This window comes from Gobio gobio, assembly GCF_949357685.1.
Source record: "Gobio gobio genome assembly, chromosome: 7".
NCBI classification, from domain to species: domain Eukaryota; kingdom Metazoa; phylum Chordata; class Actinopteri; order Cypriniformes; family Gobionidae; genus Gobio; species Gobio gobio.
Genome location: NC_137103.1, coordinates 24,463,789 through 24,490,061, shown reverse-complemented (window position 1 = coordinate 24,490,061; position 26,273 = coordinate 24,463,789). Strand labels below are relative to the sequence as shown.

Here is a 26,273-nt window from a genome sequence, read left to right as displayed (position 1 = left end):
ATTGCAAAAACTGCGAAGTTAATGTGAAGTTTACATATTTGCGTACTATGTTATTTGAGTGTTGATTATTAGACCTAAAAATAAATAGCAATTTATTTTATTTTTAGGCTAATAAATTTTATTTTTGAATTTAGGCTAATAGTTTGGGCTCTGTTGTTAACCTTTAATATTAATGTGCAAGTAAGGGTTCCTTATATAGTTTACAGCAATATCTTCAATAAACTTTTAGTTATAATTTAATTCCTTTAAGGACAGATACTTTTTTCCCCCCAGTAAACCAATATAAATAAATAAAAAGCCATTTTGTAAAACTGCTGTACCGAACCCGTACCGAACCGTCAGTTTTGTGTACCGCTACACCCCTATTCTACAGTTAACATATGGGCTATGGCAGTCTTTGTTTTGATACACTATTATGTTGAAGGCCTACAGAGAAAATAGTTGTATCTTTAAGCAGTTGCACTTGTTCTGAATGCACTTTCTTGTAGTAGTCCTACAGAGAAAAATTTAAAATGAACTAGACCTAAATGCACTTTGTTTTTATGAGAGAACATTTAATTTCATTTAAAAAACCTTTCTGTAGGCCTGTACATTATTATTTAATGTACAAATGAGTGGGGTCAAGTTAAACATTTCAGTTAGAATTTTATTTTATACTGTGCATTGTTGCAATGTGCTAAATAAATATTGGCATAATTTATAATTGATTTATTCTTTGAAACTTTAATATTAATTTATGCAATTGCAATGCCTTGATTTTAGTAAAGTTAGTGCACAGTCATAGCCATAAATGCAATGGAACTAATAATTGACATAATTTATTTCGGTTTTCGGTTTTCAGTTTTCGGCCTTGGTTTCCTCTTTTTCGGTTTCGGCCAAGAATTTTCATTTCGGTGCATCCCTATTTTAGAATAAGTGTATCAAAATATCCATATAAACAAAATTGTATTGTATTTAACATAATTGTATGCATTTGAAATATAGAGATTGGTTCTGTTTTAATGTAGGCCTACCCAAGTGTACCTAAAATAAAGAGAGTTTAATATACAGGTTTGTGGCTCTTAATTTATTTTTAATAACCCACTTGTAAACTTGTTCACTGTTCTTTTTTATAAATATAGTAGGCTATTTGAATTAAATCTATATTCATTGAGTTGAATCGAAATTGAATCGGAATCGAATGGATTTGAGAGCTTGCGAATCGAAATCGAATCGAATCGGAACATCTGAATCGATACCCAGCCCTAGTCAATGCAATAATTTTCATAAAAAATATTGAGACTAATGGATCTTACCAATGCTGATGCAGCTCTTTCTCTTATTGCGGTCTTTGATCTTGAAATTAACTGATGATAAATAAAATGCATCGCATATCTGTTGCTGTTGAGGTGAACTCTGTTAAATTTGCATATAGAGCTGGAATTTGTATACATTTTGCAGAGACAAATATTTATGTAGCCAAAGTGGAAATGGAACCGTTTTAACAAAACAGAAAGCTATCTGATCAGTAGAAGCTCATGACGCAGGTGTAAGCAGACCCAATAAGTTCTAAGCTGTTCAGTAAACGTGTTTTTGTTTGAGCCAAAGCACTTCTCTCATCCTGTGTGTTGTGTAAAGCCCTTAAGGATGGAAGCAGCTGCATCTGCACACATCCATTCTCTCTTGTACATCACTCAACCCCCAACAAGCTCTCTGCCCAGGGCTGCAGCAACACTGTGCATCTTATTAAACTTATGGGGATGTGTGCGTGTGTCTGAGTGACACACATAAAAGCCCTGCAGCCCTTCAAAGTGTGCCTTCTTAATTTAGATTGCAACCCAGTAGCCTGAACACATCCCTCCCACACTCAACGTAATGCCATTTTCTTTACAGCAATACAGGCCTAACATTTACATTTTGTTTGCCGTTGGTGTCAGATGTATTAAGAAATTCCGCTGATCTGCTAACAAACATGTAATTTGATGCCCTTGTGATTGTTGGATGGAGTGGCTTTTCTCTCCGACATACTAAAGTCATTATCTTTTGGAATATGAGAGTTTCCCTATAGCACTGGCTGATTGCCTGCCCAGACCACAAAGGCGTTCAGTAACAGTTCAGCTTGATCAGTAGTATTGAGCACAGTGAGCAGTTGTGATTACATGTGACTTTAGATGGGTTTTATTTTGACGATTATATTCTTGCAGTTTTTTTTGTCTCTCATTTGACTGTTTCTTTAACTACAGGACTTAAATTTGTATACATTTTTCAAAATGTACGACTGGCCCTCATTTGTGGAATAATTTCCACCACAACCTGCAATTTTACCACTAAAGTTTATTTTCAAAAGGTAGCGTCAAATCCAAAGATGAAATAGAATACATGTACACCTACCAATCAAAAGTTTGGGATTTAAGATTTTTGAAGTCTATTATGCATACTAAGGCTAACTTTATTTAATCAGTAAAATAGTACAATTTTAATTATTTTTTTTCCCGTTTGAATATATATTTCAGAATGTAATTCATTCCTGTGATGGCAAAGCTGAATTTTCAGCCTCATTCCTCCAGTCTTCAGTGTCACATGATCCTTCAGAAATCGTTCTAATTAGGGTTGGGCGATGTCCCCTAAATTGGCAGTTGACGATGTTTACAGTAAAACATCGTGATGGTCGATGATATCGTCGTTTTGGGGGGGGGGGGGGGGTAATTATGTAAATAGGTAGATAATATACTATATCTATTTACATAAATACTATTTTCTACTTAAAACTATAATTTCGTTATTTTTACTAACCCAAATAATGAATCATCCGCTATAGGTTGCACGTGAGGGGAAAAAAATAGGTTCCTTCCACTTATGGTGCGTTCACACCGGACGCGATTCGCGCGATTCGCGCGAGTGATTTACATGTTAAGTCAATGCAGAGACGCGAAATGGCATTCTGCGGCGCGATTCGCGCGAATGAGGCGGCGAGATTCACGCGATTCGCGCGATTGAGGCGGCGAGAAGGACGCGACTTGAGCGTTTTGAACGCGCGATTCGCGTGAATCGCGCGAAACGCTCAAGTTGAAAAATCTGAACTTTGGCGGATATTTCGCGCCGCGTTAACCAATCAGGAGCTTGCTCTAGTAGTGACAACAATGAAGACAAAATCTGTATATTGATATCTGGTTCAGACAATATGATTATCACTGTGATAACATTAAATTACATGAAACACAACCCAGTCTCTTTTTGTTAAATGCAAGTTTATGTATGATCAATAATACAAAAGTATCAGTAATATATAACAAGCTATACATGAAACAAAGCAACAATGCAGTCAAACATTCAAAGTCAGTGCTAGTAGGCTAACGTTACAACTGCAACGTACAGTTATAGCCTAAAAATATAAAGTAATGAAACTTATCTTTGCCCTCAGCCTAAACGATTTGCCAGGGAACAAATTATAGATCCATGAGACCAAAGATCGGCCGTTACAAGACGAATTATAGCTCGAGACACACCACAGAGACATCAGAGCCAGCGGGAGACGGCAGAAGGACTGGCCGAGGAAAGGTTGCCCTCGCCGGCTTTCACGTGCGCTGAGCGCGCTGTCCGCTGGAGCTCACAGCTCCGACAACGGCAGATAAAATGTTCAAATAGGCACTGTTTATGTAAATAAACCACAGATTTGAGCTTTAAACAACTACATTATCGACTGAAAAAGTCTTAAAACTACGTTTTGTCACACATTAACAGTAGATATGAACAAAAAAAAAGACATGTAAACACAGCCCATGTCAGCCATTTCTCAACGAGACGAGCTGCTGGCGGAAGCCCCGCCCATGACGCGAATTCGCATCTGTTGTGCAGTAAATGTCACACGCGATTCGCGCGAATTTCACGCGCGATTCGCGCGAGTAAACTCAAAATGTACACGCGTCCACCTTCGCGCGATTAGCGCGAATTATTCGCGCGAATCGCGTCCGGTGTGAACGCCACATAAGAGTTGAGCTCTTTTTTAAAAAAAATTATATCTCTTTACATAAATACTATTTTCTACTCTTAAAAAATAATTTCGTTATTTTACTAACCCAGTGTTTTGTATGTGAATGCTGTTGCAACTTGCACGTGAATATTACTACAGGAGTGAAGCACAAAGCTTTTAGCCTAGAAAGGAAATAATGGTCAGATAGCACTTTTTCATTCTGCTTTGCAATCTGGATCTGGTCACTCGATTTTCCGTGAATTTTAACAATAGGCCCAGTCCATTTTATCCCAATGGACATGGACATCTCGTTTCTTTTCCTAAATCTTCACTCACGTCGCCATTTTCGCAGGGGATTATATCGTTTCTTCCTTTCGTTTGCTTATAATTAAGTCTATTAACTATTCACATCCTTTACTGCGGTAAAGTATAAAAAACACTGAAGGACGAATACCTTTTTACTTCAAATTGTATTTAACACAGTTTGTTCTTGTTATTAAACTTGGTTAGGCGCGTCAAGAATAGCGGTCTATTTGAATAGCGCATTTCACACACACGCCGCGGTGATTTTAGTTTCGTTTTCTCTGGCAGTGAATAATCAAACATTGCCTAAATGTCTTGCCCTTGTGGAAGATAAAATCCGCTCTTCAGAACTTTTACAACAAGTGTTGCCTTGCAACATCAGGAGAAAACTTGAAGATATTCGAGAAGGTGTCTATCCAGCTCGTGTCCCACATTCCTCTCAAAGCGCAGAGCGGTAGGCCTATATGACGCATCTTTGCAGGGAAATAGTATGAATAAAATATTTTTCTAACTAATATTTAATTTTCTTATATTCTTGAGGTAACGATTATTTACTGAAAATCGTTTAAATGTTTTATAGGCTGTGTTGTTTCACTGACGGAAGTGCTAAAATAAACACGCATGCATATGGATGTTTCAGCCTCAAATGATTTCAAAATGTAGGCTATGCATATATCTGGCATAGACTACAGTATTTAAAATAGCATAGGCTATATGCATTAGTTACATTCTCAATTTAATTTACAGAGTAATTCCTGCTAAGTTTTTAGTTTAACTAATACTATAGAAGAGATTAGTGTGTGTCGCACTCGCAACGGGGGCGTGGCATCACGATGGTCGCGCTCCATCGTGATGTCGGTCTGCCATCACGATGGACGATGATATCGTCCATCGGCACAACCCTAGTTCTAATATGCTAATTTGGTGCTCAAGAAACGTTTCTTATTATTATCAATTTTGAAAGCATTAAGATGCTTAATATTTTTGTGGAAAAATTAGCTTTTTTTTTTTTTTATACATTATAAATGTCTTTGCTGTCATTTTTGAGAAATTGAATGCGTCCTTGCTGAATAATTGCATTAATTTCTTTAATAACAATATTACTCCAAACTTTTGAATGGTAGTGTAATGTGTGTGAACAAAAATATTTTTTATGGTGCGTCATTTCCAATCAAACTGCAATTTTCTCTAGCTATACAAAACAGAATGTTTTGAAAAAATTGTTTTTAGGATACATTTGCATTTTACATGAATTAATTTAGCAGATGCTTTTGTCCAGAGCAACTTGCAAATGAGCGTACATACCATCATGTTAGTTATGAAATTAGCCTTAGCAAGGCAAACGGATTTGGCCATTTTATTTGCAAAGATGTTTCAAATTTGAGAGGTGGGAGAAAAGTTCACGATGTTTCAAAAAAAAAAAAAATTCTGGCTCTGTTATCATTTTATGCATGTACTATTGTTAGACTCTTATACAAATTACTAGGTCATTAATTAGTGAGAAATGCACATTCTGAGACATGGAATTTTAGTAGCATTAAATCGTCCTTCTCCCATTTTCACCTCAATTTTGGTTAGGCTGTGCCTTCCTTGCTTCCCCTGACGAGCCGCCTTTGGTCATACTTGCCCACTGTTGTTTTGCTTTTTTATAGTAATACCATTTAGTTCAGTTGGACAAAGGATGCTGCAATTATAAATTGAAATGGTCAGCTCCGCTTCATACAGCACAAGCTGCGGAGTCGCAGCAGGAGTCAGATTTTACTTATAATGTGACGAGAGTAAGGAGAGATGACTGACAGGACGATAACGGAAGATTTGGTGCGCAACAGATCCTGAGCGCCATTGACACATATCTTGTAAAATGTGCGGTCAGTACCACCGCTTCCTATCTGGCAGTACGTTTTGGGAGTTCATTTTAGTCCATCCTGAAGTCCGTTTTGCAGAGATGGACTAAAAATGAACTCCCAAAACGTACTGCCAGATTCTGGAAGATGAATTCTTCAAACAGTGGTACTAGAGGATGAGGAGCTGGTCCTTCAAGAGTCACTCTCAACCTATCTGTCCATAAAGCCTATAAAAAAACCTTCATGTATTTTACAACACTTCAGCTTGTGATTCTTATCTAGTGGGGGTCATTTTTTAGGATTCTTTACCTAACTGAAGTCTCTGAGATCCTGACACCTTGCACTTCTGGAGACTCCAGGTAGATTGCAGCTTTGGAAAATGGTGGCGCTGGAGACTAAAGGGTTCCTGATGGTTTCACCCTTAATTCTTCACCTTAATTCTTAATTCTTTTGCGGTTAATAGGTGTTTTTTCTCCGCCACATTTTTTTGTCTGACCCTGCTGACCCAACGAGCATTTCACTGTCCAATGGTCATGCCTTAACTGCAATGTCTAGTATTGCATTAGTATTGCATCCTCTCATGGGCATTTAATACTTTTTGACTTTTCAGTCTGAGTTAAATCTCTTTTTTGGCTCAATTTATCTGTAAAAGAAAACATGCCTAATAATTCTGCACACCTGAATATAAGGTGATTTTCATTTCCAGCCTTCATGAACAATTATATATCACTTATACATTATTAAATACTAAATCAATAGTAGTCATTAGGATTACTGTGGTTTGGAATTGGTCAAATGTGCCTGGAAAAAAAATATGATCAGAAAATCAACGTGCCTAATAATTCTGCACTCCCTGTATAGACAGTGTACAAATGATCGCAAATTTGATATAGAAAGCAGCTCCCTGATGCCTGCAAATTATAGGCCTATACACACAGTACGCGTGATAGCAAATTTAAAACCAAAGGTGAAAAGCAAGCGCACATTCAAAAGCAACCCAACGCCTCCTGTCCCCTTCCCGGTGTTATCTGTAATATATCTGTGTGAAAATATCCTCACTGTGACATCCCTGATATAAACCCTGCACTACTGTAGCTGAAACCCCTTCCGTTGTAAGATGAAGAACTTGCTGGGAATGTAGAAGCTTTGGATAAAAGAGAGATCAAGAGGAAACCTGTGAGAGACTTGCTGAGGTCAAACACGCAGTCATTCTTCCAGCTGTCATAGCGGAAGTTCAAAGCGATCATGCTCCCGTCTGTAGGAAGAGAGCCTGACATTTCTACACAGACATTGATGTTCTTGTGGAAAATTGGACATGAACATAAACGGAACAAAAACTGAACCATGCGCTTTGCAATCCTCTGCAGAAAATCAATGTTGGTTTGACCGTTTGCTTCAGTCGGATACAAACCACCAGCGGCAGTTTACATTGTGCGTAGAGCCAAAACATTGAGCTTCCTGAAGCTCTGAGACCCTTTCAGATGCATTAAATGCAAGGTCTTGTTTCAGGGTGAGGTCTGACTCATAGCATGTTGAGTCTGCAAATAAAGCAGGCGGTATGACTCAGGGCTAATCTGTTGTAGCAGAGGGCACTTCCCACTGGCACTGCCTCAGACCACAGGCTGCCTTTCTCTATTCTCTCGCTCTTCTTCAAAATGAGTAGCAGTAAGAGAGCCTTCCTGGAACCCAATGTTTCACAGAAACTGATGGAACTAGGAAAAGGCAGGTCTGGTTCCTAAAAAAAAATAATGCTTTTGCTGACTTTAGATGCTGGACAGTTGCAGTTTCTTAACGTTAGTTTTTTTTTTTTTTTTTTTGGTAACCAACTGTTATAAACACTATTGTTGTACTGCATACAAATATTTTGAGTAGCAAGCCTTATCTTGGCTATATGAAAATTAAAATAATGTTTAGCACAATAAGATTAGAATAGGGTTGGTTGGCATTAGTGTTTAGATGTTGGACTGTTGTTCGTTCATATTTTTATTTGTATGTAAATGTAGGTTGTTCACATATGCCCCAGTGATTCAACTTACTGTTTGATGTGACAGTTTACCCTTTATGTTGGGCATGATTTGTCACTTGAACCGTTTGTTATCTATTTTTTGCTGAATTATTTTAAATAATTAAGAGTATTAATTGTACCTCTCATTTTCCTTGCTTAGTGCAGTGTTATTTTAGTATTATTTATATTACCTTTTTATTTTATATTTGCAGTATTAAGTTGTTTAGTAGTTTTGTTATGTGCGTTTGTTTTTAAATTTAAACTTGAGACAATCCCATGTTGATGTTTGTTAATCTGTTTTTGTTTTGTCTTTTTTGCAACCAATTGTTACAAACACTATTATACACCGATCAGGCATAACATTATGATCACTGACAGGTGAAGTGAATAAGACTGATTATCTCTTCATCACGGGATATATTAGGCAGCAAGTGATCATTTTGTCCTCAAAGTTGATGTGTTAGAAGCAGGAGAAATGGGCAAGTGTAAGGATTTGAGTGAGTTTGGGCCAAAATGTGATGGCTCCGTATCTATCAAAACTGGTCCAAGGAAGGAACAGTGGTGAACCGGCGACAGGGTCATGGGCGTGTTCCGATCAAACAGACGAGCTACTGTAGCTCAAATTGCTCAAGAAGTTACTGCTGGTTCTGATACGAAGGTGCATGGCACCCTGCCACAAAGCAAAAATGGTTCAGGAATGGTTTGAGGAACACAACAACGAGTTTGAGGTGTTGACTTGGCCTCCAAATTCCCCAGATCTCAATCCATCTGTGCTGGAAAAACGAGTTTGATCCATGGAGGCCCCACCTCACAATTTACAGGACTTAAAGGATCTGCTGCTGTTTTGAGTAGCAAGCTTTGTCTTGGCCATATGAAAATGCAAATAATGTTCAGCACAAAAAGGCTGGAATAGGGTTGATACTGAACAACTTAACTCAAGAAAAAGGGGCACAACTTACCCCACTTTCCCATTTACTGACTTGCTTCACTCTGGTCTCACATTATCCCTCCTCTCTCTCTCTCTCTCTCTCTCTCTCTCTCTCTCTCTCTCTCTCTGTCTCTGTCCACCACTCCTATTCTCTCTGTAGAAAAGTTGGTAGCCTATCAGAGGGAGTTTCATGCCCTGAGGGAGCGCCTGCGTGTGGCAGAGCACCGAACCCTTCAGCGCTCCTCTGAGCTCAACGCCATCCTCGAGCAGTTCAGACGTGCCATCGCAGAAACCAATGGCAGCAAAGATGCTCTCTCCAACTTCTCAGGTTACTGCATGTTAACAAGTACACAAAAGAGTTGTGTGTGTCATTATCAACTTATTATTGTATGTCATACAGTGAATTGGCATATGTTCCACATAAATTAGTGGGAACAAATGTATGCTTTGTATAGCTGCTTCCTTCAAGAAATTCATTTATAGATGCATTATTATAGTGCAAAAGTGCCTGCCCACTTTTTCAGTGGCCTTGGTTCTGATATTTACTTCCAGAACCTGATTGTTGCATTCATAGAGTTCTACACGACGTTATTGTAAGCTCAATTATTAAATATTTGGACTTATTTGATCATGCTTTCAACATCCAATTCTACTAGAGTTATAATTTCAGCTCAGTTTTACACAGCCACATCACTCAAATTGTAAAATATTAACAACAGAAGAAACACACACCCCAAGCCAAACATTAACTTAGGGCTTGTTGATTGTTTCCTAGGAACATCATTCTTATACTTGATAAAGTTTTTTCACACAGTTTATGTATCTTTTAATAATGTTGAAATAATCTGGTTTCTTTCAGATGAGACACAGAAGTTGTTAAAGGAGTTGGCTCACAAGAAGCCCCTCCAGGTGCCAAATATCTACCACCACCTGCCTCACTTACTTAACAATGAAGGCAGTCTGCACCCTGCCGTACAGGTGGGCCAGGGGCGTACTGGAGGTGAGCGGAACAACTTACTTCATCAGCTTTTCAAGCTTTTCTTATCAAACATTCTATAAATCAATCTTTAAAACTAAACCGAGCGTTACTGGCCAGTTGTGAAGACTGCAACAATATAAAAATGGTGTTGTTGGACGGGCTGGTAAAAAAAAAAAAAAAAAAAAAAAGATATATATATATAATATTGAATTTATTTTTTTATGCTGTTTTCTGTTGATGAATGAACATTTTAGCATACCTCCTATCCAATAAATCACATTAAGCTTTGTGTTTTGTTACTTTTGATATGAAACAAAGTTTCCAAGCGGCAACCTCCCGAGGTCTCTCTTGAATCCAAAACGGAGGTCACCTAAACTGCAATTCATCGGCTGGCCCCAGAGATTGGCTCCAAAAGGGAGTCAAATCTGTATCTCCCCCATGTTAAAATGCAAAACTTTACAGCATTGAAACAACATACTACAACCTTTAAGACATTTAAATAAATATCAGTAAATAATGGTAATATAAGTAATATAATAAAGTAAAATATTAGTTAAAAAATATTGGTTTTATACACAGAGGTGCGTCATATGCTGCTTTGTGCTGAAAGGGATGTGGGACACGAGCAGGAAAGAGAGCCTCACTTTTCTAATATCTTCATGTTTTTTCTTGATGTTCCAAAACTGACACTTGTAGTAAAAGGTGTGAAGAACGAATTTATCTTCTGCAGGGTCAAGAACTTTAGGCTTTGTTTGATTATGCTCTGTGGGAGAAAGCAAAACTAAAAATCTCAGGCGTGTATGAAATACGCTATACACATAAACTTGACGCACCTTAAAGGAGAACTCTGGGGAATTTTTTAGTTAATCTTGATCGTTATACCTTGAGTACTGTCTATAGAAAAAAAAAAATCAAACCGGATTGGTGCTTGCAACACAGAGCTGTTACAGTTAATGCCCAGAGCTCCCACTCAGCTAAAACAGGAGTTATGGGGGCATATACATAAAGAGTATCTTTGTGCCTCTTAACAGACACAAAATGCAATTAAAATGTCTGTCCAACATGAACAGGGCCCTTACATGACAACGAGATGCGTTTAGCCACTTAGCCCTTGTTTAAATTCACCTAAATAGTGTTTTAGACGGTAAGCTGTAGTCTCGTGCTGAAGTCCCGTGGGAACTCCATTGTAGCTGGAAAAAGGCAAATAGTGCAGGTGGGTGGAGCTGCAGAATCTCGAGGTCATGAAGAGGAAGACGATGAAAATGTAAATTCTTGTATTTTCGCATTCTGTTGCCACAATTCGGAACGGCACAAACACGAACCATTTCTTCTTCACTTGTGAGCCGATCATCACTCTTAACACACACAACGCTCCTCCCACCTGGACTATTTGCCTTTTTCCGGCTACAACTGAGTTCCCACGGGACTTACTGAACTTACTGAAATCTGTATCAAGTCTTTTGTAATCGCTCCTCTTTTTAGCATGAAAACCTATTCTAGTATCAGGAATATTCTAGTATCAGGAGAAATTGTGCTGTTCCTTTTCGTCGTTCTGCTTTTGGACAATCGTCTTTTGCTGTGAAAGCGACGAATAACTGGAATGCTTTGCCAGAAGATATAAAAGGGTGTAAATCTATTGGAATTTTTAAAATGCAGTTAAAATCTTTTTTAGAATGTAATCAGCTTTGTAAACATTGACATGGTTGCTGTTTAATTGTTTGTTTTGTGTATTTGTGTATATATGTATTGGGTATGTTATTTTATTGTTTATGTTGAACTGCCAAAGGACTGCGGGTGAAAATTAGCTTTGAGCTAAATCCGGTACAATACATGAAATGGAAACATTTATGTTAAAAATTGTACATGGTCCTTTTATAAAATAAAGTAAAGTAAAGTAAAGTAAAGTAGACCTCAAAAACAAAATGAAGACTTCATGAAGTTTTGATTAAGAACCCGCTTAAAACGGGTTCCTTTTAAATTGGCACTGAAGTTCGGATGTGCTTTGAATATGACGTAACCAACATTGATTAATGACTAAAATGTGCTACTTTTCACTGTCCTTTAGCAAAGTTCACTAGACAAATGCTAACCACTGTTATGGCCTTGTTAAGGCTCAGAGCTGTCATATGAGATTTGTTTTTCACCCTCCATTTCTCACATTTTCACCCAAACAGCGGGGTGTTGCTGTCTGCCGCGTCCTTGCTTGTCGTATTGTGTTACACGCCTGTTATCTACGGGCTGTCACTGGCCCGGTCACTGTGTCAGAGCTGAAGCTGCAGCCAGCGGCCCTGAATGGGGGCCCAGAGACCTTTTGTCCCTTCTTCACACACCCACAGCAGGCCTATCAGATTCTCATTAGAGGAATCAAGCCCTGCTGGGTTCAGTGAGGGTTATGGAGAGGACAGGTCTAGTATGGGAAATAAGAGGACGTGAATGTATAGGAAGTAATGGTGGAAGCTGCAAGAATAGGATCCACTTACAATTTTTGGTCGGGGGGGGTTCTGAAATCTTTTGTTGACTTATGAAACTTGATTTATACGGCAGTCTTGCTTTGAATCAGTGGTTTAAATCAAACTGGTTTTGCTTTAGAACCTTAAACTGGATTTCACATCAGGAACCCAAAACACTTCTAGATTTATTCATATTTTAAAAGTAAGAAAAAATATTTGAACATTAGATGACAGCAATCGGTCTGAAGGTTAAAGTTTACAGAATAAAGTTTAATAAAAAAACAAAACACTAATAATATTGTTAAATGTAAATAGAATGTCTTTCATACAGTACCTTTCAAAAGTTTCAAAAATAATTTTTTTAATGTTTTTGTAAGAAGTCTCACCAAAGCTGCATTAAATTAATCAAAAATACAGTAAAATTACGAAATATTACAAATTAAAAGGACACTTTTCTATTTGAATATATTTTAAACTGTAATTTATTCCAGTGATGGCAAAGCTGAATTTTCAGCATCATTACTCCAGTCTTCAGTATCACATGATCCTTCAGAAATCATTTTATGCCGATTTGCTGCTCAGGTAACCCATCTCATTATTATCAATGTTGAAAACAGTTTTTGCCGCTTAACATTTTTGTGGAAATGGTGATACTTTCTCATGATTCTTTGAATAATTAAGTTGAACAGCTATATGCATTTATTAAACATATTTATTCAATTTTATATATATTTTAAAGCATTTAAATGTCTTTTGTAACATTATAAATGTCTTCATTTTTGATCAATTTAATGAATCCTTGATGAGTAAGTTTTATTTTTTTTACCTCAAATGTTTAAATGGTTTCCACAAAAATGTTAGGCAGCAAAAACTGTTTTCAACATTGATAATAATAATGATAAATGTTTCTTGAGCAGCAAATCAGCATATTAGACTGATCTCTGAAGGATCATGTGACACTGAAGACTGGAGTAATGATGCTGAAATTTCAGCTTTGCATCACAGGAATAAATTGCATTTTTAAATATATTCAAATAGAAAACAATTGTTTTAAGTTGTAACAATACTTCACAATATTATTTTTTAACTGTATTTAACAGGTACTGTATCTTTAAAAATCTTGTGTTTAATCATTAATATTGACTTTGAAACTAAACAAAAAAAACCTGACAATATTTTAAATGCACAAACAACAGCAAATTAGATTTTTCCAGCTCAACACATGAACAAGCACAGGGCTAAATATATAAATATAAAATACATTTCTCGTTCCTTTGAGTTGTCAAACCTTTTTTGTTTTTTCTTTTCAAACTGTGCACAAATTAGTTGCATTGGTTAGGTGCATTTTGCTTTGCTTGTTTTTCTCCTCCAGCTTTACACAACCCTACCAGTGCAGATGTGCAAGGATGTGGTTGCACATCACTTGAGAACTACTGGATTAAATTATCCCAAATAAATTGTCTGAAGGAAATAAGACTGAGGAAGGAGGAAATAAACCGATGCATTTCGGCAGTATTTAATGTATCCATAAGCTGAATAGAACGAAGCATAGTGGTCCTGATTGTAACCAAATACTTAAGATTGGGAGACAAAATGTAAAAGTTTAAGAATCGCTTGACTATTAATGTGCATATTGTGGGGTCCGTGTCCCCCTCAATGTCTGTAGTGGTTGCAGCCCTGTTTGATTGGCTAGACTTTTTTTACTGGCATAGTGACCAATCCACTGATCTGGCTAGCTAGGCGATACCCTAAGCCTGGAGCTATCGTGCTCTTTTGTGGTGAGCTCTATTTTGTTCTTGTTTGTATGACACGTTGTACCACACTATACTGTATCAGGCGGTATGTGGGTTAACGACAGATGAGTTAAGTCAACGGCTAGATGGCTTTATTACAAGCGACATCCTATGCTGGGACAGACTGCGGTGAATGACAACAATGACGTTAGAGAATGTCAAAAAAACCTTGTGTGACTGACCCCTGTCACACGAGGAGGTTGTTTTTCTGAGCATATGGGAAAAACAGTGAGAACTCGTTGTTTTTGGATAGCTGAAGCTCACCCATGCTTTATGCCCGCCTCCTCCAAACCCAAAGGAGGACCTCCCCTACTGGCTTACAGCAATCTCAGCCACCTCTTTCCACACTGTCTTTCACACCTACTCTGGCTCGTGCCCGTGCCTGCGGTCCCGCTCTTCTCAATGAGATCGTGGCTTAGAAGAGGCTATTTTTAGAGCTGTAAATGGGGGCATCTTCTGTCTAGACCCTAGAGACTGTGCACCATATCTCCCACTCAGCACCAGCCCCTTATCGATATAGACCCAGGGTTTTCAAACAGTTGAAAAGTCAAGGTCCCATGAAGGAGATCTATACATTTTTTTGTTGTATGACGTGTATAAAACATTGATTAATGGTTTAATGAGCAATACATGAGTCAATGACAAAGATGAAGAAAAGGAAATTAAAGTTATGGTGTAACCATCAAGTAATATATTTTCTTTACATCTTGAATATGTGCACTTTTTTTTAAATTATGAATTATTACAAATATCTTTTGGGAGAGTTGCATCACATGACATTTTACAACTTTACAACTTTACATTACAACCGACCATGTCTCTTTATAAAAAGGTACAATTTTGAATAGTTCATCCAAAAATGAAAATTGTCATAATTTACTCACCGTCTTTCGTCTTTCACATGTTTTTCTTTCTTCTGCTGAACACAAAAGAAGATATTTTGAAGAATGTTGTTGGTAAAAGGTTGACTGTAGCTATTGGAAAAAAAACTATGTAAGTCAATGGCTACCGTCAACTCTCTGGTTTCCAACATTCTTCAAAATGTCATCTTTTGTGTTCAGCAGAAGAAACAAACTCATACAGCTTTGGAACTACATGAGGGTGTAAATAACACATTTTTGTTCAACTATACCTTTAAGAGAATTCCTTACATTGGCACTTTTTTATTCCTTCATGTTTTGGCATGTGTAAACCACGTGTTGAAGCAATGAAGCTGTTATATTATATATATTTTTAAACATAATAATAAATAATGTCAAACTCCTCAAGGTTTTCATTTAAAAAGTTTCATCCTTGTAACCCCCCCCCCCCCCATCATTATGATGGCAGGACAGTTGTATCACATGATATTTTATATTTATATATTTATCCAATGATATCCAACCTTCATGCAATTTAATATGTAATGCAGTGCTGTTAATTCTTTTAAGGAAAGTTATCAATTATTAATGAGAAATAATTTTGATATGCACAATGAAAAAGAACGGTCACAAAAGGTTTGAGAGGATTATTTAAGAATGATGCTCATTAGAAAATGAAAATACTCAACTATACAGGGTTTCAGTGAAACCTACTGTCTCAAACACTCCTTTTCTCCTCAGCAAGGCACTGTAACGTCCCTAGAGACCGTCTGGATATAATTTGCCATAGTTTAGTCTCAAGGCACATTGAGTGGCTGTCTCAAAGAGAAGCATTAAGACTCCATACCGCTGCTGAGGAGAGAAGAAAGAGCATTCTGGGAGAATGATGCAGCTCAGCATCTCTTTATGTAACCGAGTGCCTGAAGGCCAAACGCTACTTTTATGAAAGAGAAGATGTGGCGTAGGAGAGGGTGGCTTGTGTTGAATGCACATTAACTTAAAAACATGCTTTTTTTTTTTTTTTAAATGCTCCTCTTTCATTTTTTTCTTTCTTGGTGTCTCGGGTGCTTTACCTCTGTCTGATACGCTTCCTTTTCTTCATGTGCTCTCTCTCTCTCTCTCTCTCTCTCCGTCTCTCTTTGATCCTCAACCTACTTTACTCTTTCCCCACGTGGTGTTCCTTCTCAAAACACTCTTTTCTGCCTTCCAGTGGGAAGCAGTGCAAAACGAGGACATATTTTACCATCTTCTGTTTGGTGCTGATGAAGTGTGACAGAGCTTCTGTCAGGGTCTGTCACTCAAATCCGCTTGCGCGCGCACACACACACACACACACACACACACAAAAAACAGCTCAACCTCGCACTCGAACGAAAAGTGCCCGTCTGTTGCTGACATTTTGTCTCTGTGCTTCATTTTTTTTTACCGGGGATGCATGCATATCACTAAAGGTTTTTTTCTTTCTTTCCATATCCCAAGACCAGTTTTACTATTTAAAACATGTCCAGATTATTTTAGTTTTTTGTATTTTTTAAAGAAAAGGATTAAGCAATTTAGAAACTCTCAGAGATATGCATGAAGCTTCTTAGTATCAGTCCACCGTACTTCATGTACCAAACAGTTTTTTGTACAAATTGTGTTGTACAAAAAAACAGTTCTTTTGTTTAAAGTGTAATTTATTTTCTCTTATTTTTATGGAATGCACAGAGACCAAGTGTGGGTTTCTGTGCATTCCATAAAAAGTTATTATAAAAAATGTATTATCGTGGCCACAAATTAAAATTGTATTCCCTTGCTTGAGTTATATCATTGTCAGGGTTGTCATTTGTATAACAGACCATGATTGTGCAAAAATTAGGGGACAAATGAATCAAATGTGGCATTTAAGGCATTGGAACGAATTCTGACCTTGACTGACTATGAACCGGAGAAGCCTCAGAGCCACACCTGTTACATAATCGTCATGGACCTGAAGGTAGTTTGAAGGTGTTTACCAGCCAGACCAAACTTTTCAGGAAAGGTTGCTTTGGCAAGATGTGCCAACTAAATGAACTTCGTTTTGGCCTGATTTTGTTCGAAATGACATCACACCAGTTTATTCTTCGATTTAGCTTAGCCTCTTAACTGTCACCCCCCTTTTTGAGAATACACATGAAAATGCACTATCCAAACTTAAAGGGCTGTAATTCAAGAACGCTTTGGAATATAGACCTACGTTTGTTCTTGTTTTAAAGCAGACACTCAGCAGATTATTGATGAAATATGAAAGTATGAAAAAGTTATGGAAGTTTAAATTTACTGTATATAAAAAATACTGTACTAAATATTTTTTATTTTATATAAAATAAGTTTTACAAAAATGTTTTAATCTAAAATTACTATAAAATCAAAGCCATATGTCTAACCAAGTTGTGTTCCAAATTTGAAGTTGATATCACAAAAATTGAAGTTCACATGAGATTTTGTTTAGGCGCTATACCAAAAATAGCCACCGGTTGTTATTTGAAATTCCATTGATTGTTTTTTTGATGCAGTTTCCTGTAAATTTCTGTCCAAATGTCACTTCCATCACAAAACGGTCACCAAATATGGAACCTTGAGACTCAGACCTTTCCGACGATATGTGTTTTGTCAAGATTAGAAAAGATTTTGATTATAAAGTAGTTCAAATAAATGTTGTAATATGAAACATGACAGCGCCCACTAGGGGAGGAGCCTGCTAGAAGAATTTAAAGTACCATTTCCATGGTAACGCAAAGTCCAATTTCAAAACTGTTTTCACAGGATGAATTTTGAGTTCGTAAGAAGAATGATACCTAATTTATGATAATTACTAAAATATATGATAAGAAAAAAAGGCGATCAAAAAAAGAGTGCCAGGTGGACGATGACAGTTAAGGGGATTAAAGGGTTAGTTCACCAAAAATGTCAAATTCTGTCATTAATTACTCACCTAAACTTTCCAAACCCGTAAGACCTTCGTTCAACTTCGGAAAACAAATTAATCCGAGAGCTCTCAGGGCCCTCCATAGACAGCTATTTAATTTCCACTTTCAAGGCCCAGAAAGGTAGTAAAAACATTGGTAAAAAGTAGTCCATGTGATTCCAGTGGTTCAACCTTAATTTTATGAAGCGTTGAGTACTTTTTGTTGTTTGTGCACAATAAGTTTTCTCGTCTCTTCATAAAATTAAGGTTGAACCACTGGAGTCACATTGACTATTTTAACAATGTTTTTACTACCTTTCTGGGCCTTGAAAGTGGCCCTGGGCACCTTCATATTTGTCTTTCATGTCTGGACTTTCCTCTTATGTCACTGTGGAAACCCCCTCTCTTTCTTATTTCAGTTTTGAGATAACTAATCAAAATAATACAGCCTCCTTGTTAAATATTCGTCTTGTGTGGCTGTCACTAAACAAACATATTTCCTGTTATTTAGACTAGTTTGTCATCTGACAAGCGACGACTGCATGATGTGTTTGTGAATTGGGTTTATGAGGCTCGAATTTTTGTTCTCTTTTTCCATGCAGTTTCCATGGTGATGGGCATCCCCACGGTGAAGCGGAAAGTAAAGTCATACCTGTCAGAGACTCTTCATTCACTCATCGATAAACTCTCGGCGGAGGAGAAGCTCGACTGCGTCATCATAGTGTTTGTGGGAGAGGTGAGCATTTTCTCGGTTTGAGGAAGCGTGTTTGTGTGTGAGGATTGTGGCTTGGTCTGTCTTCCTGTGTGTGAAAATTTTTGATAAAAAAGTAGTTCTGAGGAAAAAACTGAGCCATGCTCACCACGTATCAAGTGGTTCTCAACAATGCTCTAATTATTAAGTCTTTTTGCCAAAGGGCGCAACAAGATAAAAGTACAAAAAAATGTTCTTAAAATGCTTTAACAAACATTTTGTTAACTTTTGTTCAGTTTCAGTAGTTGTGTCGTATCTTTACTTGATGTTCAATGTGAGATCTGGGTCCCTGAGACCATCATTGCCTTCGTGAATGGTTGAATTGGGTCAACAGAGTTTGTTGTCTTGTTACCACCCATGGAGGGGTGCGGGCGGCTCATGCTGGGAACAGGGGTTTTGATGCTTTTGTGATGCTGTCTGAAGGGCAGAGCAAGGGAAGTAGACATGCAGACCTGGCAGGATTTGTCTCTAGCTTCGGGAACAACATTGTGGCAACAGATGAAGCAAGAGTATTTTTCCAGTTGTTTTCAATGGGAGTGGCACATTTTTAAAACAGCAGCAGCACTACAAGGAGCCTAGTGTCTATTTTACTCTGAGCGCCAAATGCTTGCCATTTTTTTAAACAGTCGCTGAGAGTTGAAGAATGTTCAACTTTGAGTAAAATGCAGCGCTCATCACTGTCACTTTTTACCCAGCTGTTCAATCACCGTGGATGAGGGGCAGAACAAATACAACACCGACCAACTGCCACATTCTACTCGTTCAATGCCAACAGATGACAATGGTTGGAAACAGAGCGTAAAAGTGGATTTTAAAGATTTTTTATCTTGTTGCGCCCTCTATAGGCCATGATCAGGGATAGTCGACGTCAAGCTTAAAGCATCATGGCAGAGCATTAAAATCGACCAGTCTGTGCAACCCCTAATACAATAAAAAAATTTGATTCTTCTTAATGAGGTGTTGACTTGGCCTTCAAATTCCCCAGATCTCAATCAAATCCAATCGATACAATCGACTGTCGATGCTGTTAATTAGTCGACGTCAATATTTTTAGTCGACTGGGTAAGTTGGGTACGATATGAAATTGTATTAGTACCGGTACTTTGACAGCACTCTAATAAGAGCAGTATTTCTTAATTTGCGTCGATGTGTGACAGCAGGAGTGAGGACGTGTGTGTGAGCTCTGCTTCCATCGTTCATTAAACAATGGAAGCAGAACAGTCAAATATATACGCGCAGCTCAGGAAAAAGAAAGCAACAGAAAAGTGCGGCGAGGCCGGGACGTGTCGCGTGCGCAGCCGCACACACGCCTTTCACTCAGACAGATCGCGACACCAGTTTTGCGGATTAATGGGTTTGAGTGGTAAAAAATATGTAAAAATGCACGTCTTGGCGAGTAATCGGGTAAATGCAGTCAGACATTTCTTTAGTGAACGTATACAGTGTTGAATGAGAAATCGGGTGTTCTAATGAATTTGGTCCGTGCAGCTCTTAAAGGGCCGGACCTAATATTCTGTGTGAAGCAGGGCAGGAACCTGGCAGGAACATGCCGGCCAAGTGAGATTTTAGGGTTATTTAACCCTAAAACAATGAATAGTAAGTTCTGTCATATTATTCAATTACTTTTACTGTTTTTTACTGTTTTAACCCCTTCAGACCTGAATTATGTTTCAAGTTTCTGAAAAATATAAAAGTAAATTTTCCCAGCTCATGAGGCTTCTATAAATGAGATATATAATATATAATACCAAGCAAGCAACACAAAATAAGTTGTGAAACAGTTAACATGTATTTGATCAAATTAATGCCGTGACCTTAGTTGCATATTATTTTGGTGGTTTCCATCAAAATGCCAATTACTAGTGCTTGTTACGATTTACGAATACATTTTCTTTCTATGTAATCGTTCATAAGTTTTCACTAGTCTGCATTAGAAACTCCTTCATTATTTAAACTGTGTTGCAGTGGGTATTTCTAGAAGTGTCCTCTTGTACACTGGACGAAATGACCCGTTGATGTCATCGGCGACATTGATTTGTGTGGAGTGCGTTAATAAGTTGCACTGATTATGATAGTGTTGCTGCTGTATACCAGTCTCACTTGGTATGAAAATTGACAGTTATCATAACATGGCGGGTACATTTGCTTATCTACATCATTGGAAAAAAGGCAACCAGAAGAAGAGTTTAGTTGGACCCCTTAATACAGTGTTTTCGATGCATTACCTGTCTCTGCATGATAAATGCAGTATTTGTCTTATAGTGCTTATTTGTACCCGCCTCAGTGTCTGTGGGCTGTGGTTAGGTCTGGTAGCTGATGTTCTTCGTGTGATCTGTCATCAGCTGGCCTTCTGGAACAATGGTAGTCATTAGTTCGGAGTGCTTTAGTTAAGAGAGGGAACACCCAGTGGCAGTGCATCTAAAGAACCCTTAATGAGGATCTTGTGTTACCCTATCACATGTGTGAGAGAGAGAGAGAGGATATCCTTTTTTCACATCATTCGATGGAGTTTTACTTGCTCCCACACATGGTGTAGGCTGAACAAAATCAGTGAGGAGACAATTCATCCTTCTCAGCCCAGAGCAGAGTCACTCCAATTCTCATACTTTTCCAGGCTGTCAGGCACTGGCAATGTGTTTACTTCCAGTTGTTTCTGCAACTGTATTTGTGTCAAGCCTTTGTGCGTGTGCCGTGTGTGTGTGTGTGTGTGTTAACCAGTTCTTTATGTTTGCTTCCTTACAGACGGACGTAGATTACGTAAACAGTGTGGTTGCAGGCCTTGAAAAAGAGTAAGTTACATTTCCTTTTGCCACTTCCTCAAGTTTTTTTTTTACACAACGCTCTAAATTCATTCAGATACATTGCTAACTGCTGTTCTTGATTGTCATTGTCCATAAGGTTCTACACAGAACTGAATGCTGGGTTACTGGAGGTCATATCTCCCCCTGCCAGTTACTATCCAGACCTCAGCAACTTGAAAGAGACCTTTGGTGACTCAAAGGAGAGGGTGAAGTAAGTGTTCAGGAAATATTATCCCCTACAGTAGCCAGATACTTAGAAAGAAAGTACCTACTTCTGGTTATGTGATTAACAGTTCCCTTGTTGCATACTGTACATTTTAACATCTAGATAAATGTATTACCTACAATTGACTAATTTATTACCTGAAAATTGCAATATACACTACCATTCAAAAGTTTGGGGTTGGTGAGATTTTTTAAATGTTTTTGAAAGAAGTAAAAATACAGTAAAACAGTAATATTGTGAAATATCATTACAATTTAAAATAACTGTAATCTATTTGAATATATATTAAATGTAATTGATTCCTGTTATGGCAAAGCTGAATTTTCAGCTTCGGTCTTCGGTGTCACATGATCCTTCATAAATCCTTCTAAAATTCTGATGTGCTGCTCAAGAGTTAGTTATTATTACTGTCAATAGCTAGTCTGGCTATCATCAGACCAAGCTCAATCTTTTAAGATTGAACATTGGTCTGGGGAGTCTTCTCTGTGTTTTCTACTGCACAAGAGGCATGATCAACGAGCATAATTCAAATGACTCAACTGTACGCAATTGGATAGTCTTTCAACCAATCAGACCACAAGAGGCGTGATCAACGGGCATCGATCCATCGCTTCTCTAAACGTCATTGTGTTAAACCCGCCAATAGCGCGCCAGGTGGATAAGCCAGTCTGTGATGTGTAACAGAAGCAGGATAAATGAATGTACATGTTTCCAGACTGAGCTGCAGGGCGAAATCAAATCGCCAGCAGATCAGGCTGGGTTTACCCAGTCTAGTCAGTTGCTACATTTACAAGGACACTTTTTGTTCTGGAATGAAAGCATTCTGAATAATGAATCCGAATGTAGTGTTTACATGACCGCTAAATAAAATGATCGGGTTGATGTGCGTGTTTATATGTCACAAGCTTCATTTGATCTTTTGACATGCGCTCACAGAGTTTCCTGCTTGTTGGTGCATACTAACCATCATCCTGCAATCACTTCTTTTCTTGGTTTTAAAAAGCAGACGTAATATTTATCTATTTCGGGTCCTGATTGGGAGATGACGATGAGTACATGAAGCATTGTGCCTTTCTGCTTATATTTATCAAGCAGTAAAAACGGCCCTTCCAGCTCCTTAAACAAGGTGTCTGCGGACGAGAGTCTGAAGCAAGGGCTGCTGTGACAACAATCTCCTGCTCCACTTCACAGATGATGAGTGGAAGGAGAATTTCAGAATGACACCGCAGTCATTTATTACACTCTACCCAACAACAACAGTTTCGTGCGTCATACATCATTGTGCCATTCCTACATCGTTGCACATGTGTAGAACTTTCAAGTTTCGGATTTCAATCCAATCAAGTGTTTACATGTCCTCTTGATCGGATTAGAAAAGGTTTAAACCACCACTTACAATCCGAATGAAATTTCAATCAGATTTGGCTAACTCATTCAGATTGATGTGGCTACACGTGCAACTTTTTTATTCTGACTGTGCAATTTGTCCAATTAAAAACAGATTATTAGGGTCCATGTAAATGCAGCTTGAAAATGATTGGGCTGCTTCATATTTTTTGGGAAACTAATATTTTTTTCAGGATTCTTTGATGAATAGAAAGTTAAATTTGATCAATTTAATTTATCCTTGCTGAATAAAAGTATTTATTTTTTATTTTTTTATGAACATTAGTATGCATGTTGTTTCCCCCCTGTAGCAACTCATAGTGTAATAACTGCACATAATGTAATAATTTACTCAAAATGTAATAAAATCTTGAGGTCATAATATAAAAACAATTTTTACATTGAGAAAATTATCAACTCACCAAAAGATGTCATATTTTCATTATTTTAATAGCTTTTAAAACATACAAATATTAGTATTCCCTTACAGTACATTTCTAAAAATGTAAAGCCAGTCTTAAACTACCTGTGAAATGCAGCATTTAAATATTCATGCTATAATTATTATTATTATTATATGTTTATTAAACATAAGTCATTGGTATTCCTTTAGAGGACATTTTAAAAGACTTTACCTGCCTACAAAATCCACCAGATTACTGATACTGCTACTATTATTATTATTACTACTACTACTACTGCTCCTACTACTACTACTACTACTACTACTACTACTACTACTACTACTATTTCTACTTCTAGTATACATATGGTATACTTACTGTTAAATGATAAACAGTGTTAAATACCAACACTGTGTTACAACGATCAATATACCAATTGGGTGTGTGTGTGTGCGTGTGTGTGTGTGCGTGTGCGTGCGTGTGTGTGTGTGCGTGTGTGTGTGTTGAAAAATACAGTACAACACACCCCTGCTAAAAGTGTTGGGTTTTGTGAATATTTTTTTAAAGAAAGATACATAACTTGTACACCTTTAAACTACTACTACTACTACTAGTAGTAGTAGCAGTTCTCTGATAGATTTTGTAGGCAAGTTAAGACAGGATTTAGATTTAAAAAAAATTCTATATAGGAATAATTTTTAATAAGAATATTTTTAATACAAATAATACAAATAATTGCATGAATATTTGAATCTGTTGCATTTTGCAAAGGTAGTTTAAGACTTGATTTATATATTTAAAAATGGACTGAAATGGAATACTAATATTTTATTATGTTTTAAAAGCTATTGCAATAATGAAAATACGACATGTTTTCGGTGAGTTTATAATGTAATAAATTTCTCATATGTAAAAATCCTTATTAAATTATGAGCTCAAGATTTTATTTTTGAGAAAATGATTACATTATGAACATTTTATTACAATGTAATACTTATTAAATTATGTGCAGTTTTTACATTGTGCAGTTATTACATTATGAGTTGCTACACCCCCTAAAAACATGCCTATGCATATCTTAAATTGTGTAGTGAGAAAAATAGTAAGCATATTTTAAACATACTTCATATTTGAGCTTCCTCAAAGTCATCACTCCTTATCACAATCTGTTGAGTTGAGATGCAAATTTTTGGTCATTTGTATTTGTTGACAAATCTCATTTTTAGCATTTAGATAAAAAATTAAGATCAAGAGAAACACGTGTGTACAAACGTTTGACTGGTGGTGTGCATAGATGTATTGTTTGTGGTCTGTTTCTTTTTTTTTGTGTGTGCTGCCCATCACTGTGGCTGGTGCACGTGACAGTATTTATGAGCCCATAGAAATTGTGAGGGTGAGGGTGAAATAAAGTTTTGATTAGCCCGGATCTCATTTTTCAGTGCCAGAGTCAGAGCTGATTTACTGTCAGAAATGTGATTAGAGAGGGAGTTATGTCAGTGAGATTTTCTGGAGGGAAAGACAGAAAGGGAGGCATTGCAGATTTGTTGTGAGACCGGAAGTGAGTAAAGCTCAAGGTCAAAGACATCAACTCCTTCACTCCCTCCTTCCTCCTCCTCTCTCTCTCTCTCTCTCTCTCTCTCTCTCTGTCCTAAAAGGACTCCTCTTCTCATCTCCTTCTCTTCCTAAATCTTTCATCCACAGCTGTCTCAATTTAATCTCAATTAACTCTGGGCATCTCTTTCTTTCTATCTATCTCTTGGTTTCACGCTCCCTCTTTCATAACTTGGATTCTGTGTGTTGTCACGATTGAAAAATTGTTTTTGCCAATGCCGTGGTATATTATTATTCTCAATACCAATTTAAATACCACAGAAATATTCAATAGCAGTGAATATGCTATTCAACACACTGCTTTATTCATATTAAATAGCAATATGACAAATTAAATCAAATCAAATCAAATCAGTGCCATGTAGCCTTCAACTATTTCTAAATTAAGTAAACAAGTTTTTCAAGTAAACACATTTTCAATTATTTATTTAGCTAAATGGCAACTAATTAGTAAAAAATGAAAATTTAAAGTGATTTTTCTCTTTTTCAAATAATATTATCCAAACTAATTTTCAAAAGTTTTCAATTCAAGTTTATTTTTATAGCACTTTTGACAGCACATATTGTTTTTTAAAGAAGCTTTACAGAAAATACTTCAGTGTTGCTTGAGTTTAAGTTTGGGTAAGATTTTATTTTTTGAAGGGAAAAAAAGTAATTTTATTTAGTAAGGATTGATCAAAAGTGACAGTAAAGACATTTATAATGTTATAAAAGATGTCTGTTTCAAATAAATGCTGTTGTTTTGAACCTTCCATTCATCAAAGATGCAACAGAATTGTTTTCAACATTGTTGATAATAAGAAATGTTTCTTGAGCAGTAAATCAGCAATGATTTCTGAAGGATCATGTGACACTAAAGACGTAAATGATGATGCTGAAAATTTACCTTTGCATCACAGGAATAAATTACATTTTAAAATATATTCAAATCGAAATCAGTTATTTTAAATTGTAATAATATTTGACAATATTACAATTTTTACTGTATTTTTGATAAAATAAATGGAGTATTGGTGAGCCTTGTGAACAGTATCATATATTATCCAATAATACAGCA

At 37.0% G+C, this 26,273-nt stretch overlaps 1 protein-coding gene across 1 annotated transcript in view; it reads left to right on the top strand.

Moving 5' to 3' along the window:
• The window catches only part of mgat4a (alpha-1,3-mannosyl-glycoprotein 4-beta-N-acetylglucosaminyltransferase A), a 59,630-nt gene that overhangs the window by 21,203 nt on the left and 12,154 nt on the right, over positions 1-26,273 (top strand). Inside the window, exons 3-7 of the mRNA XM_079820665.1 lie at positions 9,190-9,357; positions 9,889-10,029; positions 18,640-18,773; positions 21,531-21,577; positions 21,687-21,800. Coding sequence (XP_079676791.1) covers positions 9,190-9,357; positions 9,889-10,029; positions 18,640-18,773; positions 21,531-21,577; positions 21,687-21,800 — 604 coding nt within the window. The remainder of the gene's footprint in view (positions 1-9,189; positions 9,358-9,888; positions 10,030-18,639; positions 18,774-21,530; positions 21,578-21,686; positions 21,801-26,273) is intronic.